Raw genomic sequence first — 27,374 nt, 5'->3', positions numbered from 1 at the left:
CACAAAGGAATTAGAGAGGTCACCGTTAATTTTTACTCGGGCTGTAGGCTTATCATACAGGTACTGAATAACTTTAATGAATCTCTCGTGAAATTTAAATTTTTCCATTACCTTATACAGGAACACCCACCTGACTGAATCAAAGGCCTTCTCAGCGTCTAACCCCACTATCATTGCTTTGTTATTCCCGTTTGTTATCTGTTGCATAATATGTAGAGTCCTTCTTATATTATCTAATGTTTGCCTTTGTTGTATAAACCCCGTCTGATCTAAGTGTATTAAGTCAGGCAAAATTTTTTCAAGTCTACGAGCTAGAATGGCTGTGAATAATTTATAGTCCAAATTAAGAACACTGACAGGACGATAGTTTCCACACTCTAGTTTATCTTTGTCCTCTTTGGGAATAGTTGAGATAATCGCCTCCCTCCAAGAAGGTGGTATTTCTCCACTTTGTAAGATCCAGTTAAAAGTATTCAGTAGTAATGGAGACAATTGTGCCTTAAAATATTTGTACCACTCAGTGGTAAAGCCATCTGAGCCTGGGGACTTTCCAGCCTTTAATTTAGTAATAGCTATGTTTAACTCTTGAGCTGATATTGGCCGTATTAAGTGTTCATTCTGCATGTCAGTCAGTGCTGGTAGTTCCAAAGTTTTTAAGAAAGTGTCTATTGCAGGTTCATCAGAAGCTAGAGGTTGTGAGTACAACTCTCTGTAATAGGTTTCAAAACTCTCTTGTATTCTATTGATTTCACATTCAATCACTTTTGTTTTGGGATTCTTTATTTTATAGATTGTATTTTCCACTTGCTGTTTACGCAGCTTATATGCAAGATATTTTGCGGATTTACTACCAGCTTCATACATCTTTTGCCTAAGGAAAATTAATCTTTGCTGTGTTTCTTGTGTGTAAATGTCATTAATTTCACCTTGTACTTTTTGATCTTCTGTCTTAATTCAGGGTCTATTTTTTTACTCTCAGCAAACTGTAATTGTTTTAAGTGTCCCTGTAAATCAGCTAATTTCTGCCTTTTTAATTTCTTTAGATGAGTAGTGAGGGAAATTATCTTTCCTCTTAATACTGCCTTTAAAGTATCCCACAGCATTATTGGCGATATTTCCCCTGTATCGTTAAAGTCTAAGTATTCATTAATTTCTCCTTTTAGTTTCTCCACTATTTTGGGGTCATTTAAAATATTTGAATTAAGTTTCCAATTTGATCTTTTACTTTTCCTGTTTAAAAACAGGTTCAGGGATATTAGACTGTGATCAGACAAGTCAATTGCAGTTATATTGCAATCCTTAATTCTAAACTTATCTGTACTAAAAATAAAAAAATAGTCTAACCTGGAGTAAACTGAGTGTGGAAACGAAAAGTGAGTATAATCCCTACTATCTGGGTGTAGGTCCCTCCATACATCTATGATGCCCAATTCCTTCATCATTGCATTCACTTTTCTAATTAAGGGTTTATCTTGAACAACTGTTCTTGATGAATCCTGTACTGGATTTAACCTAATATTAAAGTCTCCCCCACATATGACCACCCCCTTGGAGTTAACCATTAAGTCAAATATACGTCTATAAAACAACCAATCACTTCCTGGTGGTATGTAAACATTCAACAAAGTTACTTCAGCGCCTTCTATTCGCCCGGTAATATTAACAAATCGTCCGTTATCGTCCTTTGCCTCTGATATATGTTCATAGTTCAGTGTGTTTAGTATAAGGGTAGCCACCCCTCTCCTATGGCCTGATTTATGTGAGGAAAAAACACATGTTTAAAACCCATTCTTTTCAGTTTTACATGCTCAGCGTCACTCATGTGAGTCTCTTGCAAGAAGGCCACATGTGCCTTCTCTTTTTTCAGTTTTGACAGGATCTTACTTCTTTTAATTGGGTTCAAGACTCCATTCACATTAAATGATATAATCTTCACTGGCTCACCTTGCACATTATTCCCTCTCATCTGATGTAAAGCACCTTAAAGCTTCCTCTCTTGATCAACAATATTTGCTCCCCCATAAACCAACAATATAAACAGTTTAACCCAACACTCTTAACCTTCTGAACATAAGAAGAATGAACAACTTCAAAGACTTCAAACCGTAATGCCCGATCACTTACTCCCCCAAACACTAAGGGATAGCTTCCGTTAACCCGTTGGGCAGGAGGGCCCTCTGCTGTGATGACAGTCATATGGAACGAAAAAAAAGAAAAAAAGACATTCGCTGTCTCGGCTCACACATTATTACTCGTTTTGCCGTCAAATTCAAGATTACATTTTTCAAACTAAAAGTTGTTTACCTGGCCCATAGCTTTTTAATGTCATTTATCCCGTGTTTTCAGTCTGTTCCCGTCGGAATACTTGCAGCTTTTCTTTGTAGCCCGGTACACCGCCGCTCGCCCTGGGTGTACGCTGCGTCCTCGTCGGCTGCCACATCCACCGCTGCACTCTTTCGAGGAGCGAACCCGGTTGAGTGATCACCTTTACCGGTATGCCTCGTTTTGCCAGGTCCGCTGTAGCCTCCTCTGCTGTTTCATATACTCTGGTTCCTTCTGCGTGAAAAACTCTCATCCGAGCTGGATACAAAGTCTGGAATCTGATGTTATTTTCCTTTGGGACTTTCCGTGTTTCCGCGTAGGCCCGCCGTCTCACCATGATATCAGGCGCGTAGTCATGATCGAGGTAGATTTTAGAATTATTCCAGGTGAAGCCCTTTCTCTGCCACGCCAGTTTAATCACCTCTTCCTTCTTCCTAAAGCTGAGAAACTTGACGAGGATCGATCTAGGTTGTGCTCCTACCGGTGGCCGTGGCCCCAACGCGCGGTGGGCCCTCTCAATCTGTAGCTCCATCGTAGCCGGGATATCGAGGTTTTCTCTGAGTAGTTTCTCCACAAAAGGAGTAATCTCTCTGGCTTCACCCTCCGCGCCCTCAGGCACCCCGTATATCCGTACATTCTCCCTCCTCAAGCGCCCTTCCTGGTCTCTTAACTTAGCGTGTTGCTGTTCTTGTAGCTTTATCATTTCTGCCATCACCTCCTCTGCATTTTGTAGCCTTTCTTCGGTCTCTAAAATCCTCGTCTCAGCCACTTCCACTCTTGCATTGGTCTTAGCAATCTCAGTCTTTATATCTTCCATTTGCTTCTTGTTATCTTGCCTGAAATCGCGTATTTCTCTGAGGATGAGAGTCAGATTCACGGGTCCTTCCCCTCCGTCCATTTCAGCATCATTCAGGCTAGCGGCAGATATGCTAACTTTAGCACCCTCGTGTTGCTGCGTTTCGTTGTTTTTCTCTGTATTTTGGCCCGGTTTTCTGCTTTTTTGCTTAGACGACATCTTCGCCCCCTACTTATTCTCTTATTGTCCTTTCTTATTTCTTCATATATTCTTATGGGGCAAAATAACACTCTAATGCCGAGAGACCTCGCTCTATGCTGCCATCTCCCTCACGACCCGGAAGTGATCCGGATTAATCTGCATTTAATGCGATATTTTTGACAGCCCTGGTTTCAACTATTCCATCCTAGAAAACTGAAGACTGCATGCTATACAGTGCTTAACAAATTTATGCGACCATCTGTCATCAAAATGAAAAAACACAAATATTTTGAAAGTCTGTCAAAAACCTATTTCAAACTAAAAAATGTATTATTTTTTAGTCAAATAACAAACTGGAACAACTAAATAGTGTTGTAGGATTCCAAATATGTATTTGTAAAGTTTAAATTGTTTTCTAAACCAAAAAATGAAATGTTACGGTAAATGGGGTTAAGATTACTTTGTGCAGAATTATTAAGTAGTCTAACTAGTTTTCGGCCAGCGAAATATTTGAGTTAGCCTAAAAATAATAATACAGCATCTGAAACATATCTTACTGCAGACAAGAAAAACCTCAAAGTCGTCTTCTTCTTTTCCTTTCAGCTTTTCCCTTCAGGGGTCGCCACAGCGAATCAATTGCCTCCATCTAACCCTGTCTTCTGCATCCTCTTCTCTCACACCATCTACCTTCATGTCCTCTTTACCACATCCATAAACCTCCTCTTTGGTCTTCCTCTAGGCCTCCTGCCTGGCAGTGTGAAACTCAGCATCCTTCTACCAATATATTCACTCTCTCTCCTCTGGACATGTCCAAACCATCTCAGTCTGGCCTCTCTGACTTTATCTCCAAAGGCTCTAACATGTGCTGTCCCTCTTTTGTACTCATTCCTGATCCTATCCATCCTGGTCACTCCCAAAGAGAACCTCAGCATCTTCAGTTCTGCTACCTCCAGCTCTGCCTCCTGTCTTTTCCTCAGGGACACTGTCTCCAGACCAAACAACATGGCTGGTCTCACCACAGTTTTGTAAACCTTTCCTTTCATTTTAGCTGAAACTCTTCTATCATACATCACACCTGACACTTTTCTCCAGCCGTTCCAGCTTGCCTGTACACGCTTCTTCACCTCTTCCACACTCTCCATTGCTCCGGACTGTTGACCCTAAGTACTTAAAATCCTCCACCTTCTTGATCTCTTCTCCCTGTGACCTCACTCTTCCACTTGGGTCCCTCTCATTCACACACAGATACTCCATCTTGCTGTGGCTAACCTTCATTCCTCTCCTTTCCAGGGCAAACCTCCACGCCTCTAGCTTCTCCTCCACCTGTTCCCTGCTCTCACTACAGATCACAATGTCATCTGCAAACATCATAGTCCATGGAGACTCCTGTCTAACCTCGTCTGTCATCCTGTCCATCACCATAGCAAACAAGAAGGGGCTCAGAGCTGATCCCTGATGTAGTCCCACCTCCACCTTCAACTCCTCTGTCACACCTACAGCACATCTCACCAATGTCTTACAGTCCTCATACATGTCCTGCAAAACTCTAACATACTTCTCTGCCACTCCAGACTTCCTCATACAAAACCACAGTTCCTCTCTGGGCACCCTGTCATAAGCTTTCTCCAGATGTACAAAGATACAATGCAGCTCCTTCTGACCTTCTCTGTACTTCTCTATCAACATCCTCAAAGCAAATATTGCATCTGTTGTACTCTTTCTTGGCATGAAACCATACTGCTGCTCACAGATGTTCACCTCTGCCCTTAGTCTAACTTCACCTACTCTTTCCCATAGCTTCATCGTGTGGCTCATCAGCTTTATTCCTCTGTAGTTGCCACAACTCTGCACATCTCTTCATCCTCTTCAATGCCCTCCTCACTTCATCCCTACTAATCTTTGCTACTTCCTGGTCCACAACAGTCACCTCTTCTACTCTTCGTTCTCTCTCATTTTCCTGATTCATCGACTCTTCAAAGTACTCTTTCCATCTTCCCATCACACTATCGGCACCTGTCAACACACTTCCATCCTTATCCTTTATCACCCTAACCTGCTGTACGTCCTTCCCATCTCTGTCTCTCTGCCTTGCCAACCTATACAGGTCAGTCTCTCCCTCCTTACTGTCCAACCCAGCATACAAGTCATCGTAAGCCCCTTGTTTGGCCTTTGCCACTTTTACTTTCACCTTACGCTGCATCTCCCAGTACTCCTGTCTACTCTCTTCAGTCCTGTCAGTGTCCCACTTCTTCTTAGCTAACCTCTTTCTCTGGATCCACTCCTGCACCTCCTCATTCCACCACCAGGTCTCCTTATCTCCTTTCCTTCCAGACGACACACCAAGTACTCTCCGACCTGTCTCCCTGATGACATTTGCTGTAGTTGTCCAGTCATCTGGAAGCACCTCCTGACCATCCAAAGCCTGCCTCAACTCTTTCCTGAAAGTCATACAACACTCTTCCTTTTTCAGCTTCCACCATTTGGTCCTCTGCTCTGCCTTTGCCCTCTTCATCTTCTTCACCACCAGGGTCATCCTACACACCACCATCCTATGCTGTCTGGAACCTCATAAAGTAATCAAGGGAATTATTTTAGCTCAATAAGATTATGAGTAGAATTTGGGTAGCTGGAATCAAAATACAAGTTAGGGACCAAAATGTGAACAATAAACAATTGAGTCAACTGGATTTAGTTACTAAAACATTTATTTACTAACAACAACTACAAGACAACAGCTAACTATGATTAATGACGTCTGTCAACTAAGAGCACAACAATACACATACAACACAAAACACTAACACGAAACAAACAGTAAGCGGAATGTGAATGACAGGGAATGGAAGGAATAGAGTACAATATTACGACGCAATATTGGGAGAATATTACGTTATAATATGGCGCTCTGGGAGGAAGGAATTAGAAGACCACACCTGAAAGCAGCCGTAACTTCTGGGAATTGCCAATGTGAAAATTTGTCAAATGAATGGTTTTAGGAGGAATGCACCAAGTATTCAGTGATTGAAAGGTACTTGCGTGCCCGTGATGATGATGATGACGAAGATTGACCATGATGCGTGCGGTCCGGTTGACCTGTGGAAGCGGGTCGGAACAACGGTGGAAAGAGTGGAGCCTCAGAGTGATGGATAGCAAGTCGACTTCAAAATTCAGGAGAACTCAAAATGGTGGTTTCAGATGTGGTCTTTTTAAGTGGGCCTTTGCATATCATTAACACCGTCAGGGAGGGCTGATGTCCCTCACAGAGTTACATTTTCAGGTAATTTCTATAACTTTCCAAAATATTGAAATTTGGTGAACATGGTTTATCTAGGAGCATTACTGATAGATAGCTGATTAAAATGATACCAAACATGCTCATATGTGATCGGCAGACATGTTTGTTTGTTTGTTTTTTTTTAAATATTTTTTTTATTTTTTTGAAGAACACAGAACAAAGCTCAGGCAAAATGTACACAGGTCCAAGTAGGTATACAATAACAATCAAGAGTACAGCAATTAGCACATTACAGCAGAAGTGAATAAAAATAGAAGTTAAACAAAAGTATATAAGTATTTACTTTTTATGAGTGAGGTAGCATACCTAGTTACGACTAGGGAAGCCAAGTAAAATGGAAGATGAGAGCTGAGGACCAATGTGTTTTAAGTATGGCTCCCAGAGCTGATGGAAACTTCCCAAAGAAGAATGCAACAAACAAGTAATGTATTCATTAGGGATACTGTCCATGATCAGGTTATGCCAGCACTTTTTGGAGGGAGCGGAGTCTTTAATCCAGAAAAGCAAAATGTTCTTTCTGGCAGCAAAAGTCAATAGATTAAAGAGTCTTTTATGATTTACATTCACAATATGATGATCAGGAAAACCAAGGAGAAGGCACATTGGGTCCAGGTCTATTGATACTCCGAAAATAGCACATAGTTCTGTTACAATGCCTGACCAGTAGTTTTTGCAGCTTTGCACATGTCCAGAAACAGTGAATGAAATTACCAACATCAGTGTTACATTTACAACAGATAGAGGAAGTCTTAGAATCCATTTTATTTTTCAGGGCTGGACTTGTATAAATCCGGTGGAGAATCTTAAATTGGGTTGACTTAGTACGGTTACAAATAGAGATTTTCATAGCCTGCAGCCATACCCTCTCCCATTTTGAAACCTCAATAGAGATTCCAAGATCTCTCTCCCACGCTTTCCCTTGTACTCTGAGAAATTAAAGACAAACTTAAATTTGAATTCAGTACCCTATAAAAAACCTAATATGTTTCATAGACGGCTGCAACAGTAAGGCACGTTCTACCTCTGAGATGTCATTCCTGGAGAACAATGTAGTATCCTTAGAAACAAAGTGCCTGATTTGTAAATATCTAAAAAAAATGACTATTTTCTAAACCATGTCTCTGTTGCAGTTGCTGGAAGGATAGAAATCCTGTATCACAGAAAAGATCACCTAGCTTTACAATTCCCTGTTCAAACCAGACTGAATAATTGGCAGACATGTTAAAATTATGGCATTGATACTAATCAGGAGGAATAAAAATATTAAAAGTAAGGCAGGAGATAGATTCATCATGAAGTCATTGAAAAGTTCACTTGTTTGGTGAAATGGATGTACATAAAAGGAGTTTTGTCCAGAATTGGGAGATGATTGTCTTTGTTAGTTTTGAGGTGAGTCCAGAGTTCCTTTGTTTGTGAATGGAATGTCTTTGAAGTGGTCCTCCAGGTTTCTGAGCTTCTTCCCTTCTGTGGTTCAGGAATCATTCAGAATTTTTATTGCCATCAATTTGGTTCCTTGGAGGCTGGGTGGTACTTGGGGGTTTTGAGCCAGTCTCTTGATCCAGGTCCAGGTCCAATACACATCCTTGAGGTCTGTATTGGGGGGAATCCTTTAAAGTCGGCTCTTGGCCTCGCTTCCTGGTGACTTGATGCTTTGCGCCCCCATGCCAGACATGTCCCACATCTGGCGTGGTGTCCAGGTGTCCTGGTGTCCCTCTTGCTTCGCTGATCAAAAGGGGAGCCCGTCTCCATCCTGTGGCTGCAGAGGTGCTAGGACTCCAGAGCTTTAGGTGGGGGAACAAAACCCTGTCCTGGTTCTGTTTCATTGTTGATAATGGCTGGTGGATCCTACAGTGTTTACTCACATATATCCAAAAATCCTAATATTTTGTATGACCTCCACTGGCCCTGATAACAGCTTATGGGCTCGACACACGGGAGGCGACAACAGTCGCGCTCCATTCATTTTCCATGGCTGTTGTGCGACGAGACGAACATCGCTTTCCCCCCTCCCAACAACGCGACGGCGACATTCGTGCATGTGAAATTTTGCGCGCGTTCACGTAGACGTACACCCACTGGCTTGCGACGCAATACAAGAAAGTTGAAAACTGTTCAACTTTTGTCGCTGTTGCCTGGAGCTTCAACCAATAAGCGAGGGTTTCACTCACTGACCAATGAGCTTACAGCATGTTACACAGTACAGTCCGCTCCTATACATTAATGGTCCGCTGGAAAAAAGTTCTGGGCTAAGGCGAAAGTAGTCCTGGAATTTTTCTGGATCTTTTCTGAGATCTGGCATTAAATGGTGGTATTCTCCATGCTCTTTCCTAGTTTGCAATATGGCATGGACCCAGGGTTGTTTCTTTCTTTTATAAGCCAATGTCAATCGTAAAATTTCGGCTAAATCAAGCAATATCTTTTGGCTCATCATCTTTATGCTTTTCTTTCATGAAACTCTGAAAACATAAAAAATCCCTCCAATTTCACAGCCAATCAGAAGTGAGAGAGACAAGCGATCTGCGCTTTTGCACAGTGCGCCGTGTGTCGCCATCGCCTGCCGCTGCCAAGTATCGCGCACCTGGTGTTGAATTTATCTCCGGTTGCAATGACTTTCGCATTTCCCCCTCAACTGTTGCTCCCCGTGTGTCGAGCCCTTTCTTGCTGCCATTGTTTTTATGTACTTATACACAGTCTGTTTTGTTATTTAGTTCCAAATAGTTTGTAGCTTTTCCCAGAGACTTGCTTTGAAGGAAACTTTTGTGTCATTTATTTTTGAATTCAATAAATCCCAGATCTGTTGACTTGGCCAGTCCATCAGATTCAGAACTTCAGATTCCTTTTTCACTCTGCCAAAGAACACAGCAGAGTTATGTTTGTCTGGCTGTGCGCAACGTTGCTCAAAGACAGAATAACGTATTTGGATGAAATTTTTCATGGAAGGTCAGAAATGACACCAGAACCACCTGATTAGATTTTGGCAGTGATGTGGCTTTCAGTCTGAATCCACAGACTTTTAACAATAGATTTCTGTATCATTGCGAGATAGTGGCACTGCACTGTCACATACACTGTAACTACACTATATTGCCAAAAGTATTCGCTCACCTGACTTGACTTGCATATAAATGTAAGTGACATCCTATTCCTAATCCATAGGGTTCAATATGACTTCGGTCCACCCTTTGCAGCTATAACAGCTTCAACTCTACTTTGAACACTTTCCACAAGGTTTAGGAGTATGTTCATGGGAATTTTTCACCATTCTTCCAGAAGCTCATTTGTGAGGTCACACACTGATGTTGGACCAGAAAGCCTGGCTCTCAGTCTCCACTCTAATTCATCCCAAAGGTGTTCTATCGGGTTGAGGTCAGCAGGCCAGTCAAGTTCATCCACACAAGACTCAGTCATCCATGTCTTTATGGACCTTGCTTTGTGCACTGCTGCACAGTCATGTTGGAAGAGGAAGAGACCAGCTCCAAACTGTTCCCACAAAGTTGGGAGCATGGAATTGTCCAAAATGTCTTGGTATGCTGAAGCATTCAGAGTTCCTTTCACTGGAACTAAGGGGCCAAGCCTAGCTCCTGAAAAACAAGCCCACACCATAATCCCCCCTCCACCAAACTTTACACTTGGCACAGTGCAGTCCCACAAGTATGGTTCTCCTGGCAAGCACCAAACCCAGACTGGTCCATCAGATTGTCACTCCAGAGAAGGCGTCTCCACTGCTCTAGAGTCCAGTGGCGGTGTGCTTTACACCACTGCATCCCACGCTTTGCATTGTACTTGGTGATGTATGGCTTGGATGCAGCTGCTCGGCCATGGAAACCCATTCCATGAAGCTCTCTGCTGCACTGTTCTTGAGCTAATCTGAAGGCCACATGAAGTTTAAAGGTCTGTAGCAATTGATTCTGCAGAAAGTTGGCAACCTCTTGGCACTATGCGCCCCAGCATCCGCTGACCCCGCTCCATCAGTTTAGGTGGCCGACCACTTGGTGGCTAAGCTGTTGTCGTTCCCACACACTTCCACTTTCTTATAATACAGCTGACAGTTGACTGTGGAATATTTAGGAGCGAGGAAATGTCATGACTGGATTTGTTGTACAGGTGGCATCCTATCACAGTTCCATGCTGGAATTCACTGAGCTGCTGAGAGCGACCCATTCTTTCACAAATGTTTGTAAAAGCAGTCTGCATGCCCAGGTGCTTGATTTTATACACCTGTGGCCATGGAAGTGATTGGAACACCTGATTCTGATTATTTGGATGGGTGAGCGAATACTTTTGGCAATCGTAGTGTCTACAGATACGGACCCGTACCCGTAGCCTGTGGCCTACGGATACGGCACTTTACCTTACCATAAATATTAATGAGACGGACATGAATATTAATGAGCCGGCTGATGAACGCGCTTTGTGATTGGCTGGTAATCCGACGTACATAAATATTAATGAGCCGGCTTGGTAATCCGAGTGATGAAGGCGCTTCCGTGATTCGAGGTGAATCTGCGTGCCGAGCCTGTCATGTCAGTCATCTGCTGTTCTCTTTTCTATCATGCATAATGTCTTATAAATATCATTATCTGACTTTTTCATGGACAGCGATTTGGGGGTTGAAATCGGCACTACTATTAAAAATAGCAAAACTTTTTATTCACGTGACCTTGTTCTAATAAAGCACAAACAGCAAACAAAACAAATGGCAGAACTAACAGCCAGCAAACGAAAAGTATTTTTTTACCTTCAAAAGTAGCGACAGACTATTACATATTAACAACCTGAACAAAACCCTGACGTATTTTCTACGTCTGTCAACACAGACACTGCACGTCAGTCACTTTCATGTTAGTGGACTCTGTTGAATGGCTAATTTACATCACCACAAACAAATCTCACAATATCACAGTAAATCGAGTTTGTGGGTTTTTTTAATTCATGCCGAATTAAAGAGCTGCTCCTCACCATTCACGAGTGTTTGTTTCATATTCGACATCCTTAACTTTATCTTGTAAATTAGCGTCCGAAATTAAATGGGAACATTTGCAATGGAGTTCGTCAGCCGCTTCCACCACTGAACGCGGTAAACTAATTAATAGGAACTGGACTTCAAACAATTTAGACACGGCGTCTAAAAGCGTAAAAACTGCAATGTCTAAAGTGTGAGAGGAGACGGTGTATTTTTGGTTAAATTATACAATGTTCGCCGTCAAAGTCATTCATATAAACTGCCTGTAATGTGCAGCAAATAGTAGTTAACCGGTGCCAGCTCTTCAGTGACCTTAACGGGTCCGTACCTCTAGTACAGATGCTACAGGTACGGGTCCGTACCTGTAGCATCAACCTTTGGCAATATAGTGTATCATCCATCTACTAACATTGACTTCAGACAAATAGCTCTAACATCTGTTGTTATGAAATGCTTTGAAAAAAATCATAGTCAATATGCTGAAGGCTGAGGCTGCTGGCATGGACCCTCTCCAATTTGCTTATAAGCAGGGCAGGAGTAGAAATGATGCTGTTATCAATAAGACTCACCTCATCAGCAACTTTGGTAAAAACTGCAATGAAAATTAAACTACACAAAGGACAACCATCTCTTCAATCTATCTACAATGCAAAAACAATAAAACAGGCACACATGATCCTCAATGACTCAATGCACATCCTCCACTGAGAATACGAGCACTTACCATCAGGTAAATGCTTCAGAGCCAGCAGTTACAAAAGTAACTGTTTTATACTATTTTTTTCCCCCTCATCCATAGCATTCTTAAATAAATGGCATGGACACCTCTAATTTATCTATCTTATTATCTTCTTATTTTTTTAATCCATTTCATCTTCTTACCGCTTATCTTTGGTTTTTAGGTTAAATTTTATTTGTCTGCATTGCCCCCACTCTCGTGATCTGATTTGGAGTTCTATTTATTTTATTGTATTTTACCCTGGGCCATTCGCTCATATGTCATGTGCAATTCTATTCTGTGCAATACGTTTTGAAGCAGTTGCTGTTGACTGATGTATCATGGATGGTTGCTTTGTGCTTGTTATGTATTTGTTATATATGTGCAGCTGCTCCCGGCACTTGGAGACCAAGACAAATTTCCTTCGGGACAATAAAGTTCATCTCACATTCTGGCAGATTAACCATTACAGAAACCTAAAAAAATATTTTGGTAATCAGCAATACCATTAATTTAGGACAGCGGTGGCAAACACCTTACACTGGGTGGTGGTCTAATTAATTTGTTAAGCACTGTACTTCATCTCGTTAATCTCTGCCGTTAAGTTGGATATTTTCACAATTTGAGGTCTATGGGGATTTACTTGCTTTTAGAGCCAGCCACAAGTGACATTTGAAAAACTGCAGTTCTTGGCAGTAAAATGTTAGCTACTTTTCTGAGTCCTGGGGGTTACTGCTTGTGTAAAGCTTTTTTTCTTATCTGATCGTTGCTTTATCTTACCGAATGGTAAGTAAGGCGATGTTGACCATAGATGTATACACCTGTATATTTCTATGAATATTGCATTAACAGACTCTTTATGTAAGGTTATAAGAATTACTAAGTGTGATGAATGGATGGATAAATGGATTGATAGATAAATGGATTGATAGATAACAAAAGTCATGATACCAGCATGTCAGGATAAAACATTTATTTTGATCATTCTGTTTTAGAATACTAAGTAATCTTATTAATTGTGTCAAAGAATATCTAAATAGATGCATAGAATGGATAGATGAACCCCCTTTTCCTGTCTTGTAGACCCGATAGATATTCACAGAAGGAAGCTCTTCCTGTGGTTCAGCCACCTTCCCCAGGAGGAGAAACAGTTTGGAGGTTACTTTAGCCCTGAGACCATGCATGTGGATCCACTGATCTTGGAAAGAAATCCCGAGGAGAGGTTAGGACTGCTCAGCCCCTGTCTGCAAACCAAGAACTCCTCGTTCCCCTCCGTGACTGTGGAACAGCTGTTTGAGCCTACTGATGCCTGGAGTGAGGATCGCGGGCTCAATGTGCTGCTCTATGGGGCAGTGGGAACAGGAAAAAGTACAGTGATCCGAAAGCTAGTGCTGGATTGGTGCACTGGGACCACTCTAGCTAACTTCAAGCTTCTGGTTCCATTCTCTTGTGAGGACCTTAACCAGCTGTCAAAGTAAGATATTTTCTTCTGTCTTCTCTCCCAATGTCACATCCATTACAACATTAAAACCATCTACCTAACATTGTGTTGGTCCCTCTTGTGATGCCAGCGCAGCTCTGGTCCAGACTGACTGAACACACCTGAAGGTGTTGTGTGGTATCATGCACTGAAATGGTAGAAGCAGATCCTATAAGTCCTAAAAACTACAAACCTTGGTTAGGACTTGTTTTCCTGAACATCCCACTGATGATCATTTTGATTTACATCTTGGGAATTCGAAGGCCAAGTAAGCACCTAGACGTTTTTGTCATGATCCTCAGACTATTCCTGAATAGTGTTTGCAGTGTGGCAGGAGTCATTATCCTTGCTGAGAGAGGCAAATTCCATTGGGGAATGTCATTGCCATGAAAGGATGTATGTGCTCTGCAACAGTAACAATAGCCATATTTAATATTTTAGCAGAATGTGCTTTGATCTGAAGGATCAAACCACACAGGTCAGCCTTTGCTCCCCACAAGAATCTGAAAAATACATAATAAAGTACACTCAAAAAAATAAACGCAACACTTTTGTTTTTGCTCCCATTTTTTGTGAGATAAACTCAAAGATCTAACACTTTTTCCACATACACAATATCACTATTTCTCTCAAATATTGTTCACAAATCTGTCTAAATGTGTGATAGTGAGCAATTCTCCTTTGCTGAGATAATCCATCCCACCTCACAGGTGTGCCATATCAAGATGCTGATTAGACACCATGATTAGTGCACAGGTGTGCCTTAGACTGCCCACAATAAAAGGCCACTCTGAAATGTGCAGTTTTATCACACAGCACAATGTCACAGATGTGGCAAAATTTGAGGGAGTGTGCAGTTGGCATGCTGACAGCAGGAGCTGTTGCTCGTGTATTGAATGTTCATTTCTCTACCATAAGCCTTCTCCAAATGCGTTTCAGAGAATTTGGCAGTACATCCAACCAGCCTCACAACTGCAGACCACGTGTAACCACACCAGCCCAGGACCTCCACATCCAGCATGTTCACCTCTGAGACCATCCACTCGGACAGCTGTTGAAACAATCGCTTTGCATAACCAAAGAATTTCTGCACAAACATTCAGAAACCGTCTCAGGGAAGCTCATCTGCATGCTCGTCGTCCTCATCGGGGTCTCGACCTGACTCCAGTTCGTCGTCGTAACCGACTTGAGTGGGAAAATGCTCACATTCGATGGCGTCTGGCACGTTGGAGAGGTGTTCTCTTCACGGATGAATCCCGGTTTACACTGTTCAGGGCAGATGGCAGACAGCGTGTGTGGCATCGCGTGGGTGAGCGGTTTTCTGATGTCAGTATTGTGGATGGAGTGGCCCATGGTGGCGGTGGGGTTATGGTATGGGCAGGCATCTGTTATGGACGAAGAACACAGGTGTATTTTATTGATGGCATTTTGAATGCACAGAGATACCGTTACGAGATCCTGAGGCCCATTGTTGTGCCATACATCCAAGAACATCACCTCATGTTGCAGCAGGATAATGCACGGCCCCATGTTGCAAGGATCTGTACACAATTCTTGGAAGCTGAAAACGTCCCAGTTCTTGCATGGCCAGCATACTCACCGGACAAGTCACCCAATGAGCATGTTTGGGGTTTGGGATGCTCTGGATCGGCGTAGACGACAGCATGTACCAGTTCCCCCCAATATCCAGCAACTTCGCACAGCCATTGAAGAGGAGTGGACCCCCCCCACCCCCATGAAGCAAAACTGCACCTTTCAGCATGGCCTTTTATTGTGGGCAGTCTAAGGCACACATGTGCACTAATCATGGTGTCTAATCAGCATCTTGATATGGCACACCTGTGAGGTGGGATGGATTATCTCAGCAAAGGAGAATTGCTCACTATCACACATTTAGACTGATTTGTGAACAATATTTGAGAGAAATGGTGATATTGTGTATGTGGAAAAAGTTTTAGATCTTTGAGTTCATCTCATAAAAAAATGGGAGCAAAAACAAAAGTGTTGCGTTTATATTTTTGTTGAGTGTATTATTACTGTTACTTTGGTGCATACTTTAAAATATGAGACGCATTACAGGAAGGATATTTTTCTTTACGAAGACTTATTGAAATGTCCACCCATTTGTACTGGGAGTGTGTACCAGTACAGTGGAAAATATGAAAGGGAAACATGCATAGATACAATAGACATAAAATACAAAACACAGTTTTGACAACATTGTGATTATAACTGCTTTCATGGATTAACTTTATTGCTTTAGAGGGACAAATTTATAGCTTTTTTATCGAATTTGATTTGAACTACGATTTTTAATGATGGTTGCCTCCAGTTTAATCACACTAATGTTTGAAAACCCTGAAGTGACAAGTCCCTTTCCACACAGGATGACTTCCCTAAGGGACCTGGTGAGTAGGAAGTACCTCCACCTGAAAAAACACCCCCTCCTGAGTGGGGAGGGAAACCAGGCCAAGGATGTGCTTTTCCTCTTTAACGGGATGGAGAAGATACAGTTGGACTTCCGCATTGGATCCACAGAGCTATGTAGTGACCCTAATGAAGCTCTGCTTCCAGGTGTAGTGGTGGTGAACCTGCTGAGGAAGTATCTCCTGCCTGAGGTAAGAGACCCACCATTAATGCAGTGGATTTTTTTTATCATGCTTTGTATGTTCTATGAGCTGTTCTGTTTTTGTTTTGGACCGTCATGTATTTATCATGTTCATCTGCAAAATGCAGACATCCATGCTGTTGTGTTCCTGTCCAAGCAAAATCAATTAAAGTAGTGTTTGTAATGGAGTTTGTTGCCCTTTGTTTCCTAGGCCAGCATCTTGGTTACCACAAGACTGTCTGCTCTAGACCGTATCCCTCAGAAGTATGTTAGTCGTTATGCACAGATTTGTGGCTTCAGTGACCCAGACCGCCAGCGGGCATACTTCACTAGCCGCCTACTGCAGCAGAGTGGGAAGACAGCACATAACCAAGAGGCCCAGGCTCTAATAGAGCTGCTTTACCTCAGCCTCCAGAGAGAAAGTCAGCTTGCTGCAGCCTGCTTCCTCCCCTCCTACTGCTGGCTCACATGTGCTACCTTACACTTCCTCCATTTCACCAACGTCAATGCCCCCATCCGCACATTGACTGGCATATACACCAGTTTTCTCAGGCTCAACTTTGGGGGTGAGGTCCTGGGAACAGGGGCAGGGACTAACGTGCCCATTCAGGGGCACCACAGTTCTCTGATGTTGTATGTCGTTCGTACAGTTGGTAAGCTTGCTTTTGATGGTGTGACTTACAAGCGCACGTCGTTTTCAGAAAGGGAACTGGAACAGTGGATAGGAGGGAAGACCAAGACAGATGAGGAGCTACATCAGCTGGCCATGTTCCGCACTGATGTGTTAGACTTCTTTTTAGCTCCCTGTGTAGGAAATGAGAAGTATTTATCCCAAGACCTCAGTGAGAATGATGAGAGGCGGTACGTGTTTGCTGTCCCAGCCATGCAGGAGTATCTGGCGGCTCTCTACATGGTTCTAGGAGAGAACAAATCGGCTCTGGAGAAACTGACCAGGCAGGTGTCTGTGGCCATTGGCCAGGCAACTGAGGATGTGAATGCCCTTATGAATATCCTTTCTAAATTCATCCCCCTAAGAATATTTGCCATATTCAACCTTCTTAAACTGTTTCCAAAGCTTTTTGAGAAAATCCGCAGTCGCAACAAAGGCAGTATTGCCAAAACCATGGCAGCTGAGATGTTCCGCACTGAAGATAGCTACAATGAGGATGTCCTGGATCAGGTGGAGCAAAGCCTTCTTGGCGTCCATGGTCCGCAGCCAAAGCAGTACAGTGAAGGCCAACCTTTTGAACTGTACCCCATCTTCATGGGTGGACTGTTGCATTATGGTAACCGTGTTCTCCTCCAACAACTTGGCTGCAGCATTCAAAGCAGCACCGTGGCCCAGATCACACTTGCCCTCAGGAAGTATCTTGTCAGAGGTAACTTACAATTTCTTTTCAATCTTTCCTATGCAATCTGCTTTGTATTGATGTTTGGTAAAGTTAGACTATTGCTTTAACTTTAACTTGATATTTAGGGTCTGTGCATCAAGGTTTGTAAATGCCCGCTTGAAAATGTTTACTGTTATCATTCATGTTTGTAGAATTTTTTTATGGGCTAAATGTGCTAGAAATTTGTGAAACTTTGCAGATGCTGTCAAATGGAAATTGGTGTTCAGTTGCAAGGGATACTTTGCAACTCATCAAACCTGATACATGCATCAGAAGTGCTGGAAATTATATCTGATATCGGTCTCAGGATTGGCTTTGGTAGAATGGCTTAACAGTGCCCTCTATACATTTTCAATAAAGTAGCACCTGTGTTTATTTAACCACATGTACGAAATTGAGGAGCCATATGCAACAACCCATGAATCACGAAAATACCATATCCATTTTGTGTAAGGTTATCCCATTTACATTACCATACCCTTGAGAATGAATCAGATCCACATCACACTTGTATCCACACCTTGTTAGTATAGTGTAAAGACCTAAGCTGCAAAGCTCTTGATCAATGTCTTTTTATTTTATTTTTTTCAACAATTAAAGGAACAAATAAACAAACATACAAACAAAACCCCACCCCGCTATACCGGATCTAGAGAAAAACTACACAATTGAAAATATAAATAAAATAAAATATACATTAGGGCTGCAGCTAACGATTATGTTGGTAATTGATCAATCCGTTGAATACTCTTTGATCAATCGAGTAATCAGTCAATTACATAAAGTGTGTAAATATGACACCTCTGACAAAATTTGAACTGCACGCAGCCCCAAATATGCCATTACAGGCCCCGTGGATGGGGTAAATTTACAAATAAACACCCCTCGCTTGGGACATTCAGTTCGTGCATGGCTCCCAAACCGCTTTTTTCTGATTGCCACTCATATAAAACCCCCTCAGAACTGCAAACTTGCCCCAGAGTGGGTGTCTCCACCAACAACCGATCACCGACCGTCAAATTAGCTGACGGTCATTTCAACAATCAATCAATCTCGAATAATTGATTAATTGGTTCAGCCCCAATATATATTGCACATATAAAATCATGTTAGCCTGTCAGCAGACACATTTTCAAAGTAGGACAAAAATGGCAGCCACTGATCATAAAATTTTCCATTGGAACCCTTTGTCGTGTATCTAATCTTTTCTAAATGTAAATGGCTCATCACCTCCTTCATCCAATGACCGTGGGTTGGTGGACATGAATCTTTACATTTAAACAAAATGAGTCTTTGTGCTAACAATGAGGAAAAAGCAATCATATCTCTTTGATGCCTGTCTAAGGGGGTATTTACAGGAACCACCCCAAACAAGGCAATCAGAGGAGAAGGATCCATTAATGTTCCACAAATGTCAGAGAAGGTGTCAAAAATTGCTTGCCAGTATTCACACAGTTTTGGACATGTCCAGAATGTATGTAGAAGTGTGGCAGGTGTCTGTTTACAGTGGTCACATGAAGGATCCAGGTCCGACTTGATCCTGAACAGCTTGTCTTTGGACCAGTGCAAACGATGGACCACTTTAAACTGAACCACAGTGTGTCTGACTGAAATCGAAGAAGAGTGAATATTCTTGATTATCCTTTGCTAGTCTGTATCTGATATCAGTTCCTCCAGGTCGGTTTCCCATTTTCCTTTAAGCTCATCTAGGATGGTTTCATGATATGAAGCAAACAGAATAGATCTTGCTTAAAACCGTTCTCATGTCAGTTCGATAGTACAGAAGATCATCCATCAATGAGCGGGGGGCACGCAGAGGAAAACAATCAGAGTTTGACCTAACAAAACTTCTCAATTGCAAAAATCTGAAGAAATGTGACCGTCTACACTGATTCCAGATTTTAACTGTGTGAATAACAACAGGGTTAGAAGAATATGAAGAAATGGGCTGTTTAAAAGGCAATTCGGAGCAGCGCAGCGCAGCAGGAGAGCTTGAGTTTATTGAGGCTTTCTCCAAAGATACCCAACTTGGTACAGCATTATCTCTTCTTAACCAATACAGCGCTGCTCTGCTGTTAACCGGCCAATAGTAATACATGAAGTTGGGAAGTGACATACCACCCAACCCACGGGGCAACTGTAATATTTTCCTGCCTATTCTTGGATGCTTTTTATTCCATATGAAAGAAGATATCTGGCTGTCCAGTTTAGAAAAGAAGGATTTTGAGAGAAAATAGGTAAACTTTGGAACAGATAAAGAAATTTGGGTAAAATTATCATTTTGACGGAATTAATTCTCCCTCCCAGGGAATGGGGCAGTAATTCCCAACGAGCTATATCCTTTTTAAGATTTGATAGTAAGGGTGAATAGTTTGCTTGGTATAGATCTTTATAGCTGGGTGTCACCCAAATGCCTAGATATTTAATTTTTTTAGAATTGAGCTTAAAGGGAATTGAAACAGAAGAATTTGATTCCAGAGATGTCAATGGCATCATCTCACGTTTCTGAAGGTTGATTTTACAGCCAGATATCTTTCCAAACTTGCCAAGCAACTCCAACAATGCAGGAGTACTAGCCGAAGGATTGGAAAGAAACAAAAGTGCGTCATCAGCATAAAGAGAAATTTTATGCTCCGAGCCCACATGTTTTATTCCCTGTATATTCTGTTTTTGCCGTATGGCTATAGCCAAAGGTTCAATTGCAACCACGAACAAAAGCGGCGAGAGGGGGCACCCCTGCCTTGTACCTCGTTGTAGCTGAAAGAAAGGTGAGATACTATTGTTGGTACGGATGGCTGCCAATGGTGAAGAATAAAGCAATTTTATCCATGATTGGAACTTCGGTCCAAATTGAAATGTTTCTAAGACTTTGAAAAGAAATTTCCACTCCACCCGGTCAAAAGCTTTTTCAGCGTCTAAAGATATTATAATTTCCTCATCTTGTTGACCGGGTGGAGTGGAAGTGTATAAAATATTAAATAATCGCCGGATATTAAAAAAGGATTGTCGATTTTTTTACAAACCCGGTTTGATCGGGTGAAACAATAGTGGGAATCACCCTCTCTTGGCGCTTTGCTAAAACTTTAGCCAATATTTTAACATCTGTGTTTAGGAGTGACACTGGTCGATAGGAGCTGCATTCCAGGGAGTTTTTATCTTTTTTAAGTAATAAGGTAATAATAGCCTGACGCATGGAGAGTGGAAGCGTTGTTGTGTTCAAAGATTCTGTAAAGACCGTCAACAATGTTGGTGCAAGAATATCTGAGAATTTTTAAAGAAGTCAGTCGTAAAGCCATCTGGCCCCGGAGACTTGCCGTTTTGCATATCCTTAATTGCCAAGCTTATCTCAGCTGCCGAGATATCCCTCTCCAAGTCAGTAATCAGATTCGGGTTTACTACAGGGAGATTGAGACCTTTAAGGAAGTCTTCAAAATCTGATGCCTCTGCGGTAGAATCAGATGAGTACAATGCCTGGTAAAACTTTGTAAAGCATGAACTAATTTCCTCATTGTCTGTGCATACAATGCCTTGATCGTTGTTACCTGCTGAGATGGTTTGATAGGCTGACCTCTGACGTAATTGGTGTGCAAGAAGATGCCCCGCTTTCTCCCCATGCTCGTAATATCCACATTTTGACTTGGAGATTAAATATTCGGCCTGCCGAGTACATAAAGTATTATATTCAGTTTGGAATAAGACACGTTTTTTTAGCAAGTTCTGCAGAAGCAGTGTGGCAAAATTCTCTATCTAATAGCAAAATTGCTTCATTCAGTTGTTTCAATTGTTCAGAATTTCCCTCTTTTTATGAGCACTGTATGAAATTATTTGACCCCTTAAGTAAGCTTTTAGAGCTTCCCAAATACTACAAAATGACATACCTGGAGTTTGATTAACTTCTAAGAAATGTTTGATTTCTGCATTGATAAATCTAACAAAGTTTTCATCTAAAAGAAGCAAATTGTTAAAACGCCATGGACGAAAACCAGAGTGTGTGTCAGGAATAAGCCTTTTCATACAGAGAGGGGCGTGATCGGAAATAACAATGGCTCAATAGTCACACTCCTTCACCAAATGTATAATGTTTTTGTCCATGAAAAAATAATCAATGCGAGAATATGTCATATGTGCAGGGGAATAGAATGAATATGCCCTTGCAGAGGGATTATGGGCGAGCCAAACATCAACTACTCCATAAGTCTCCAAAAACGACTTAATTGAATGAGCAGATTTGGTGAGGGTCACTTTACTAGTTACACTGCGATCCATAAATGAAAGCGCACAGTTGACATCTCCGCCCAGTATAATACTATGCGTTGACATGTTTGATATCATTGAGAAAAGTGTACTAAAGAAATCAGAATCGTCCCAATTGGGTGCAAAAACTGAGGCTAAAATGACAGGAAGTGTAAATAGTTTACCTACTACTATTACGAAGCGCCCAGCAGTGTCTGCCTTCACGTTAGATGCAGTGAACTGTACGTCTGCCAAACATAATGGCTACTCCCCTAGATTTGCTTTGGAAATCTGATTGAAATATTTGACCAGACCACTTCTTACTCAGACTTGCACTATCTGCCGAGCACACGTGTCTCCTGTAGAAAGGCTATGTCAGTATTAAGCTGTTGTAAATGTAACATAATTTTCTTATATTTCAAAGTATGGTTTAGTGATGTCACATTTCAACTTACAGTTAACTGGACACCCAAGAGGGTGCTTAAGCACTCTAGTACTAGCCATTACCATTCTAAAGCATCTTGGATATTACAGCACAGCACAGACCAACATAGCTGCACACATGTAAACATTATAAAAGTTATACAGCAGTAAAGATCCGGTATAGCTAACCCTTTCTCCTATTTGAACCAGGAGATATACAACAAAACAATACCATTCTAAACAAAAAATCCACACATTACTGTGCTTATAGAGAGAAATACTGCTTTGACTACTTGGACTCCCGATTACGCCCCACACGTAGATTAACATTACACCAAGATAGCTGACATGAGCATATTAAGCTGGTACAACCAAAAGGAAATAGTTGTGTAATGGACACACCTCGTGCGCTGCAGTCCAATAGAAGGAAGCTTGGATGACAACACTGTATTATTATGATCCAATTTAGTCCCTGCTCACGGTTCGTCCTCAGGTCTTGGAAGGATTTTATCTTTCACATACGCCATGGCAATATCAGGATCGACGAACATCACGTCTTCCTCTCCATGTGTGATACGAAGCCTTGCCGGATAAAGTAATCCGTAGCGTACGCCTGGTCGGTCTCGAAGTAGCCTCCTGACACCCGTGAATTCAGCTCGAGCTTTGACCACAGATGTAGTGAAGTCGGGGGCAATTGTGATCGGTGTATTCTTGAAGTGCAGAGGGCCACAAGTACGCGCGCGACGTAATACCTCCACACAGTCTTGGTAATAATGTAATTTAGCCACAATCACTCGTGGTCGTCCTCCCGGTTTCTTTTGGCCAGGTGAGCGATGTGAGCAATCCACAAGCGGCTCCTTCTCCAGCTCTAACACATCTTTTAGCATGTTAGCTACTGCTAGTGTTGAACTGGATTCGGTCTCGGGCACTCCCAGTATGCGCATAATTACATCTCCTCATTTGGCCCTCCATGTCTTCATTTTTCTCCTTCAGCGACTTCACATCAGTTTTCAGCTCGGCCACTGTATCCCGTAAAGCGACGACCTCGTCAGACCAAGTGGAAAGGCCATTTTTCATGCCGACAACTTTGACTCGTAATTGGTCCATGTCTGCACGAAGCGCGGTGGTGTTATTGAATAATGCCATCTTCACAGACTGTATCTCCAGCTTAAGAGTATCAAAATCTTCCGCAAGGGCCTCTTTAATCTCCTTCTTTATCACCAACGAAATGTCAGCTTTTAGCTCCAGAAGAACCTCTGCCTTCAGGTCTGCCATTATGTCAGGTTTGCTATGCTTTGGCGAAGGGGGGCCGACTCATTCGTCTGGGTCTTGGAGGAACTCTGGTCTGAGGCTGAGTTAGGCCTACTTCCGTGTGGTCCGCTGTACTTATATTTCCGAAGATTTGCAGCCATTACAATATTGTTGCGACGTTAAAATGTTTCGTGTCCATGACAGAGCCAAATACGCTGATAGTTCAACAAAATACGTTTAGAAAAAAGCTCAAATTGGGAGGCTTGTCGGGAGCCCTCGTTACACACGTCTTACTCTGTCGCCGCCATTTTCTCCCCACCTTACCACCTTTCTGACTGTCAAGCTGCAAAGCTCTTAAGCTTTCATTGAGCGATGATGTCTTGATGACATAGCAAAATTATTTTTTTCGCATTGAAACCAGATGTTATTGCAACTCAAATGTCCATTGTTCAACTTGCCCCAAACTTCATGTTTAATGACTTCATATCCTAGCCTGAAACCATCTTTATTGGGCAAACACCATTCAAACTTAATGAAATATACAATTTGTGTTCTACATATCATGTACAGCAATATAATGCATGTGTCTTGCATGTTCTCTAGCGCCACATGGTAGACACACCCCACACATCTTGTCTGGACCCTCATGCAGTACAGACAGGGACATAAACACATTTTTCAGTCATGAATATGCACAGCTGGCACCCTACCACCATTCCTAATATGCACAAAGGTGTGAGAGCCTGATCATCACTGCTTGCAGCTGTAATATTTATTGTACATTTAAGTCAAATAGACACTGACATTATTGTCAGCATTTTGGCTCTGAACACCACCACAATGGATTTGAAATGAAACAATATTTGCTTCAAGTGCAGACTTTCATCTTTAATTTGAGGGTTTTTACATCCAAATCAGGTGAATGGTGGAGGAAATACAACACATTTTATATGTGCCCTCCACCTTTTTAAGGGACCAAAAGTAATAGAACAATTAGCTGCTCAGCTGTTCCGTGGCCAGGTGTTATTCCCTCATTATTTCATTTACAAGGAGCAGATGAAAGATCTGGAGTTAATTTCAAGTGTGTGTAATGTGTGTGTGTGTGTGTGTGTGTTTGTAATCTGGTGAGGTCAATATGAAGTCCAAATAGCTGTTACTATCCATGAAGGAAGCCATCATTGAGCTTAAAAATCCAAACAAACCCATCAGAGAGATAGCAAAAAGATTAGGTGTGGCCAGATCAACTGTTGGATACATTCTTAAAAAGAAAGAATACACTGGTGAGCTCAGCAATGCCAAAAGACTCAGAAGAATCCGTTCCCTGGTCAAGAAAAATCCTTTCACAACAGTTGGCCAGATCAAGAACAGTCTCCACGAGGTAGGTATATCTGAGTCAGAGTCAACAATTAAGAAAACATTTCACCAGAGTGAATACAGAGGATTCACTACAAGCTGTAAAACCACTGGTGAGCCTCAAAAACAGGAGGGCCAGATTAGAGTTTGCCTAAAAACATCTAAAAGAGCCTTGCAGACTTCTGGTTACGGCGGCATACTGAGAATTTGCATTTACTCCTGATCTGTGGCTAATCCTGAAATGAGTACTACTGAAACAATTCCAACCAGCCAAAAATGTCACAATTGCAAAACAGATAAGTAATACAAATAAATATGAGGAGAAAAGCAAACAAGGACAAGCAAAAGGCGTTACGAGGTAACGAAAGTGATATCAAAAATTTAAAAATGGCAATGACAGGTGATACCAGTAACATTAACCCCTTCACTGTGGACATTATGAGGGCTATACAGTCCTTCAAACAGGACTTTCATAGTGAAACAGAGGGAGTGCTGGCAGCAGTTGAAAGTGTTCAGTCTGACATCAAAGAATGCAGCAGCTGCATCGCAGAAGCAGAGCGGTGCATATCTGCAGCTGAGGATGTAGTTAATAAGCTAAAAGGTGAAGTGGAAAAAATTGAGAAAAGAACAAAACTACTTTTGTTCAAAGTGGAAGATTTGGAGCACAGGAGCCGACGGAACAATGTGCGCATATTGGGTATCCCTGAGAGAGGAGAATGCTACGACCCCTGTTCTTTCATGGAGAAATGGATCGTGGACAACTTGAATGTTTGCCACCTGCTCTGGAGAGAGCGCACCAAATTAAGAGCCAAAGACCCAACAGGGCTCCCGGAGTGTATATTGTGAAGTGTCTGAACTACAAGAACAGAGTGAGCATCTTTGGAACTGTTTACACAAAGAAAGAGGTGATGTACAAAGATTAGATAAGATTTCTCCCAGACCTGTCAGCAGAAGTTTACAAACAGACAATATGATAACACGACGAAGAAGCTGCGGGACTAGGGAGTCCTCTGACACTGAATCATGTTCCCTGCCAAGATGCTGCTGACTAACGGAGAGCACAGGGCTGTCTTCGACACACCGGCAGATGTGGACTAATACATCAGAGAGCTAGGAGAAACGGCACCAGAAGTCTAGCAGGGAAAATCCATCTCAAAGTTTTGTTTACTGAAAACTGATGTTAGTCATAAAGTGACTCGAATGTTTCGGTTCGCTGACTGAAAGGACTTATTGACTTATAGCTCTACGAGGCAGTTTATCATTCCGTATGTTCAAGTTATGTGAAAATACATATTTAAGCTTAAGGTAATTTAAAATAACTTACTAAGAGCTGTAATGTTCTTATATGTAAGAAAAAATGTGAATTATTGATTGAAGTGTCAAAAGGAAGAGATCCAAGGAGGGTAAGGGGATGCCCAGGTGTTTAAATGGTGCTTGTTCATATAGGGGATGAGATCTCTCTCTCTGGTCATTATGGTACCAATTTTATTTGACTTCAATGTCTTTTCAATGCCTTTTTTCTATAGTAATCTGAATAACATGCTGAGCCAAAGTAAGCCAAACAAATGATGACAGACATTTTAGTTGAATGCATTTCATGGAGTGGTAGAGGTCCACATAAACTTATGAACAGGATAAAAGAACTGAAAGCCAAGATAGTGTTTTTTACAGGAGACACACCTGACGTCCATTGAAACAACTAAGATAAAATGAAGTTGGCCTGGACAGGTCATTTTAGCCTCTTATGCTAACAACTCCAGGGGGGTAATGACACTATTACACAAATCTATTCAAGTACGTGTTGGAGGGATAACTGAAGATCCCGTCGGCAGATTTTTAATGATTCAAGGATGCATCCTAAACATACAGCTTTATTGAATTACTGTATATGGAATAAACAACAATGATCATGACTTTTATAATAACCCTAAAAATGTCAACACTGCCAGGCAAGCAAATTATAGCTGGAGATTTAAATTGTATACTCCAAGAAAAGATAAATTATTTGGAATGGAGAGCACTCCTACAAAATCTAGGAAAACATTTCACTTCTTCATAGAAGAATTGAACTCAATGGATATCTGGGAGCACTTGAACCCATCACTGAGTGAATTTTCCTCTTGTTCTAATGCTTACAAAAGTTGTTCAAGAATAGATTACTTTCTGGTGTCAGCAGAACCTTTGTCAAACATTACAAGACTTTTATTAGAGCTCAAATCATAAGTTGCACAATTAACAAAACAAGAGCCATTCTGGAAAAATTCAGAGTTTTAGAATCTCAGATTAAAGCACTTGAGATTAGTATTCACCAAAAAGGACACGACAAACAGGATGTCTCCA

At 41.7% G+C, this 27,374-nt stretch overlaps 1 protein-coding gene across 4 annotated transcripts in view; it reads left to right on the top strand.

The window, feature by feature from the left end:
• The window catches only part of nlrx1 (NLR family member X1), a 68,896-nt gene that overhangs the window by 16,295 nt on the left and 25,227 nt on the right, over nucleotides 1-27,374 (top strand). For all 4 annotated transcript variants that reach the window (XR_007946102.1, XM_051958321.1, XM_051958320.1 and 1 more), the window contains exons 4-6: nucleotides 13,379-13,769; nucleotides 16,162-16,393; nucleotides 16,595-17,762. Coding sequence is in view for 3 of the 4 variants with exons in the window: in XM_051958321.1 (XP_051814281.1) it covers nucleotides 13,379-13,769; nucleotides 16,162-16,393; nucleotides 16,595-17,762 (1,791 nt within the window). In the remaining variant the exon portion in view is untranslated. The remainder of the gene's footprint in view (nucleotides 1-13,378; nucleotides 13,770-16,161; nucleotides 16,394-16,594; nucleotides 17,763-27,374) is intronic.

Source organism: Acanthochromis polyacanthus, chromosome 13, assembly GCF_021347895.1.
Source record: "Acanthochromis polyacanthus isolate Apoly-LR-REF ecotype Palm Island chromosome 13, KAUST_Apoly_ChrSc, whole genome shotgun sequence".
NCBI lineage: Eukaryota > Metazoa > Chordata > Actinopteri > Pomacentridae > Acanthochromis > Acanthochromis polyacanthus.
Note: the sequence above shows the minus strand (reverse complement) of the source record. Positions and strands in the feature narration are given on the sequence as shown.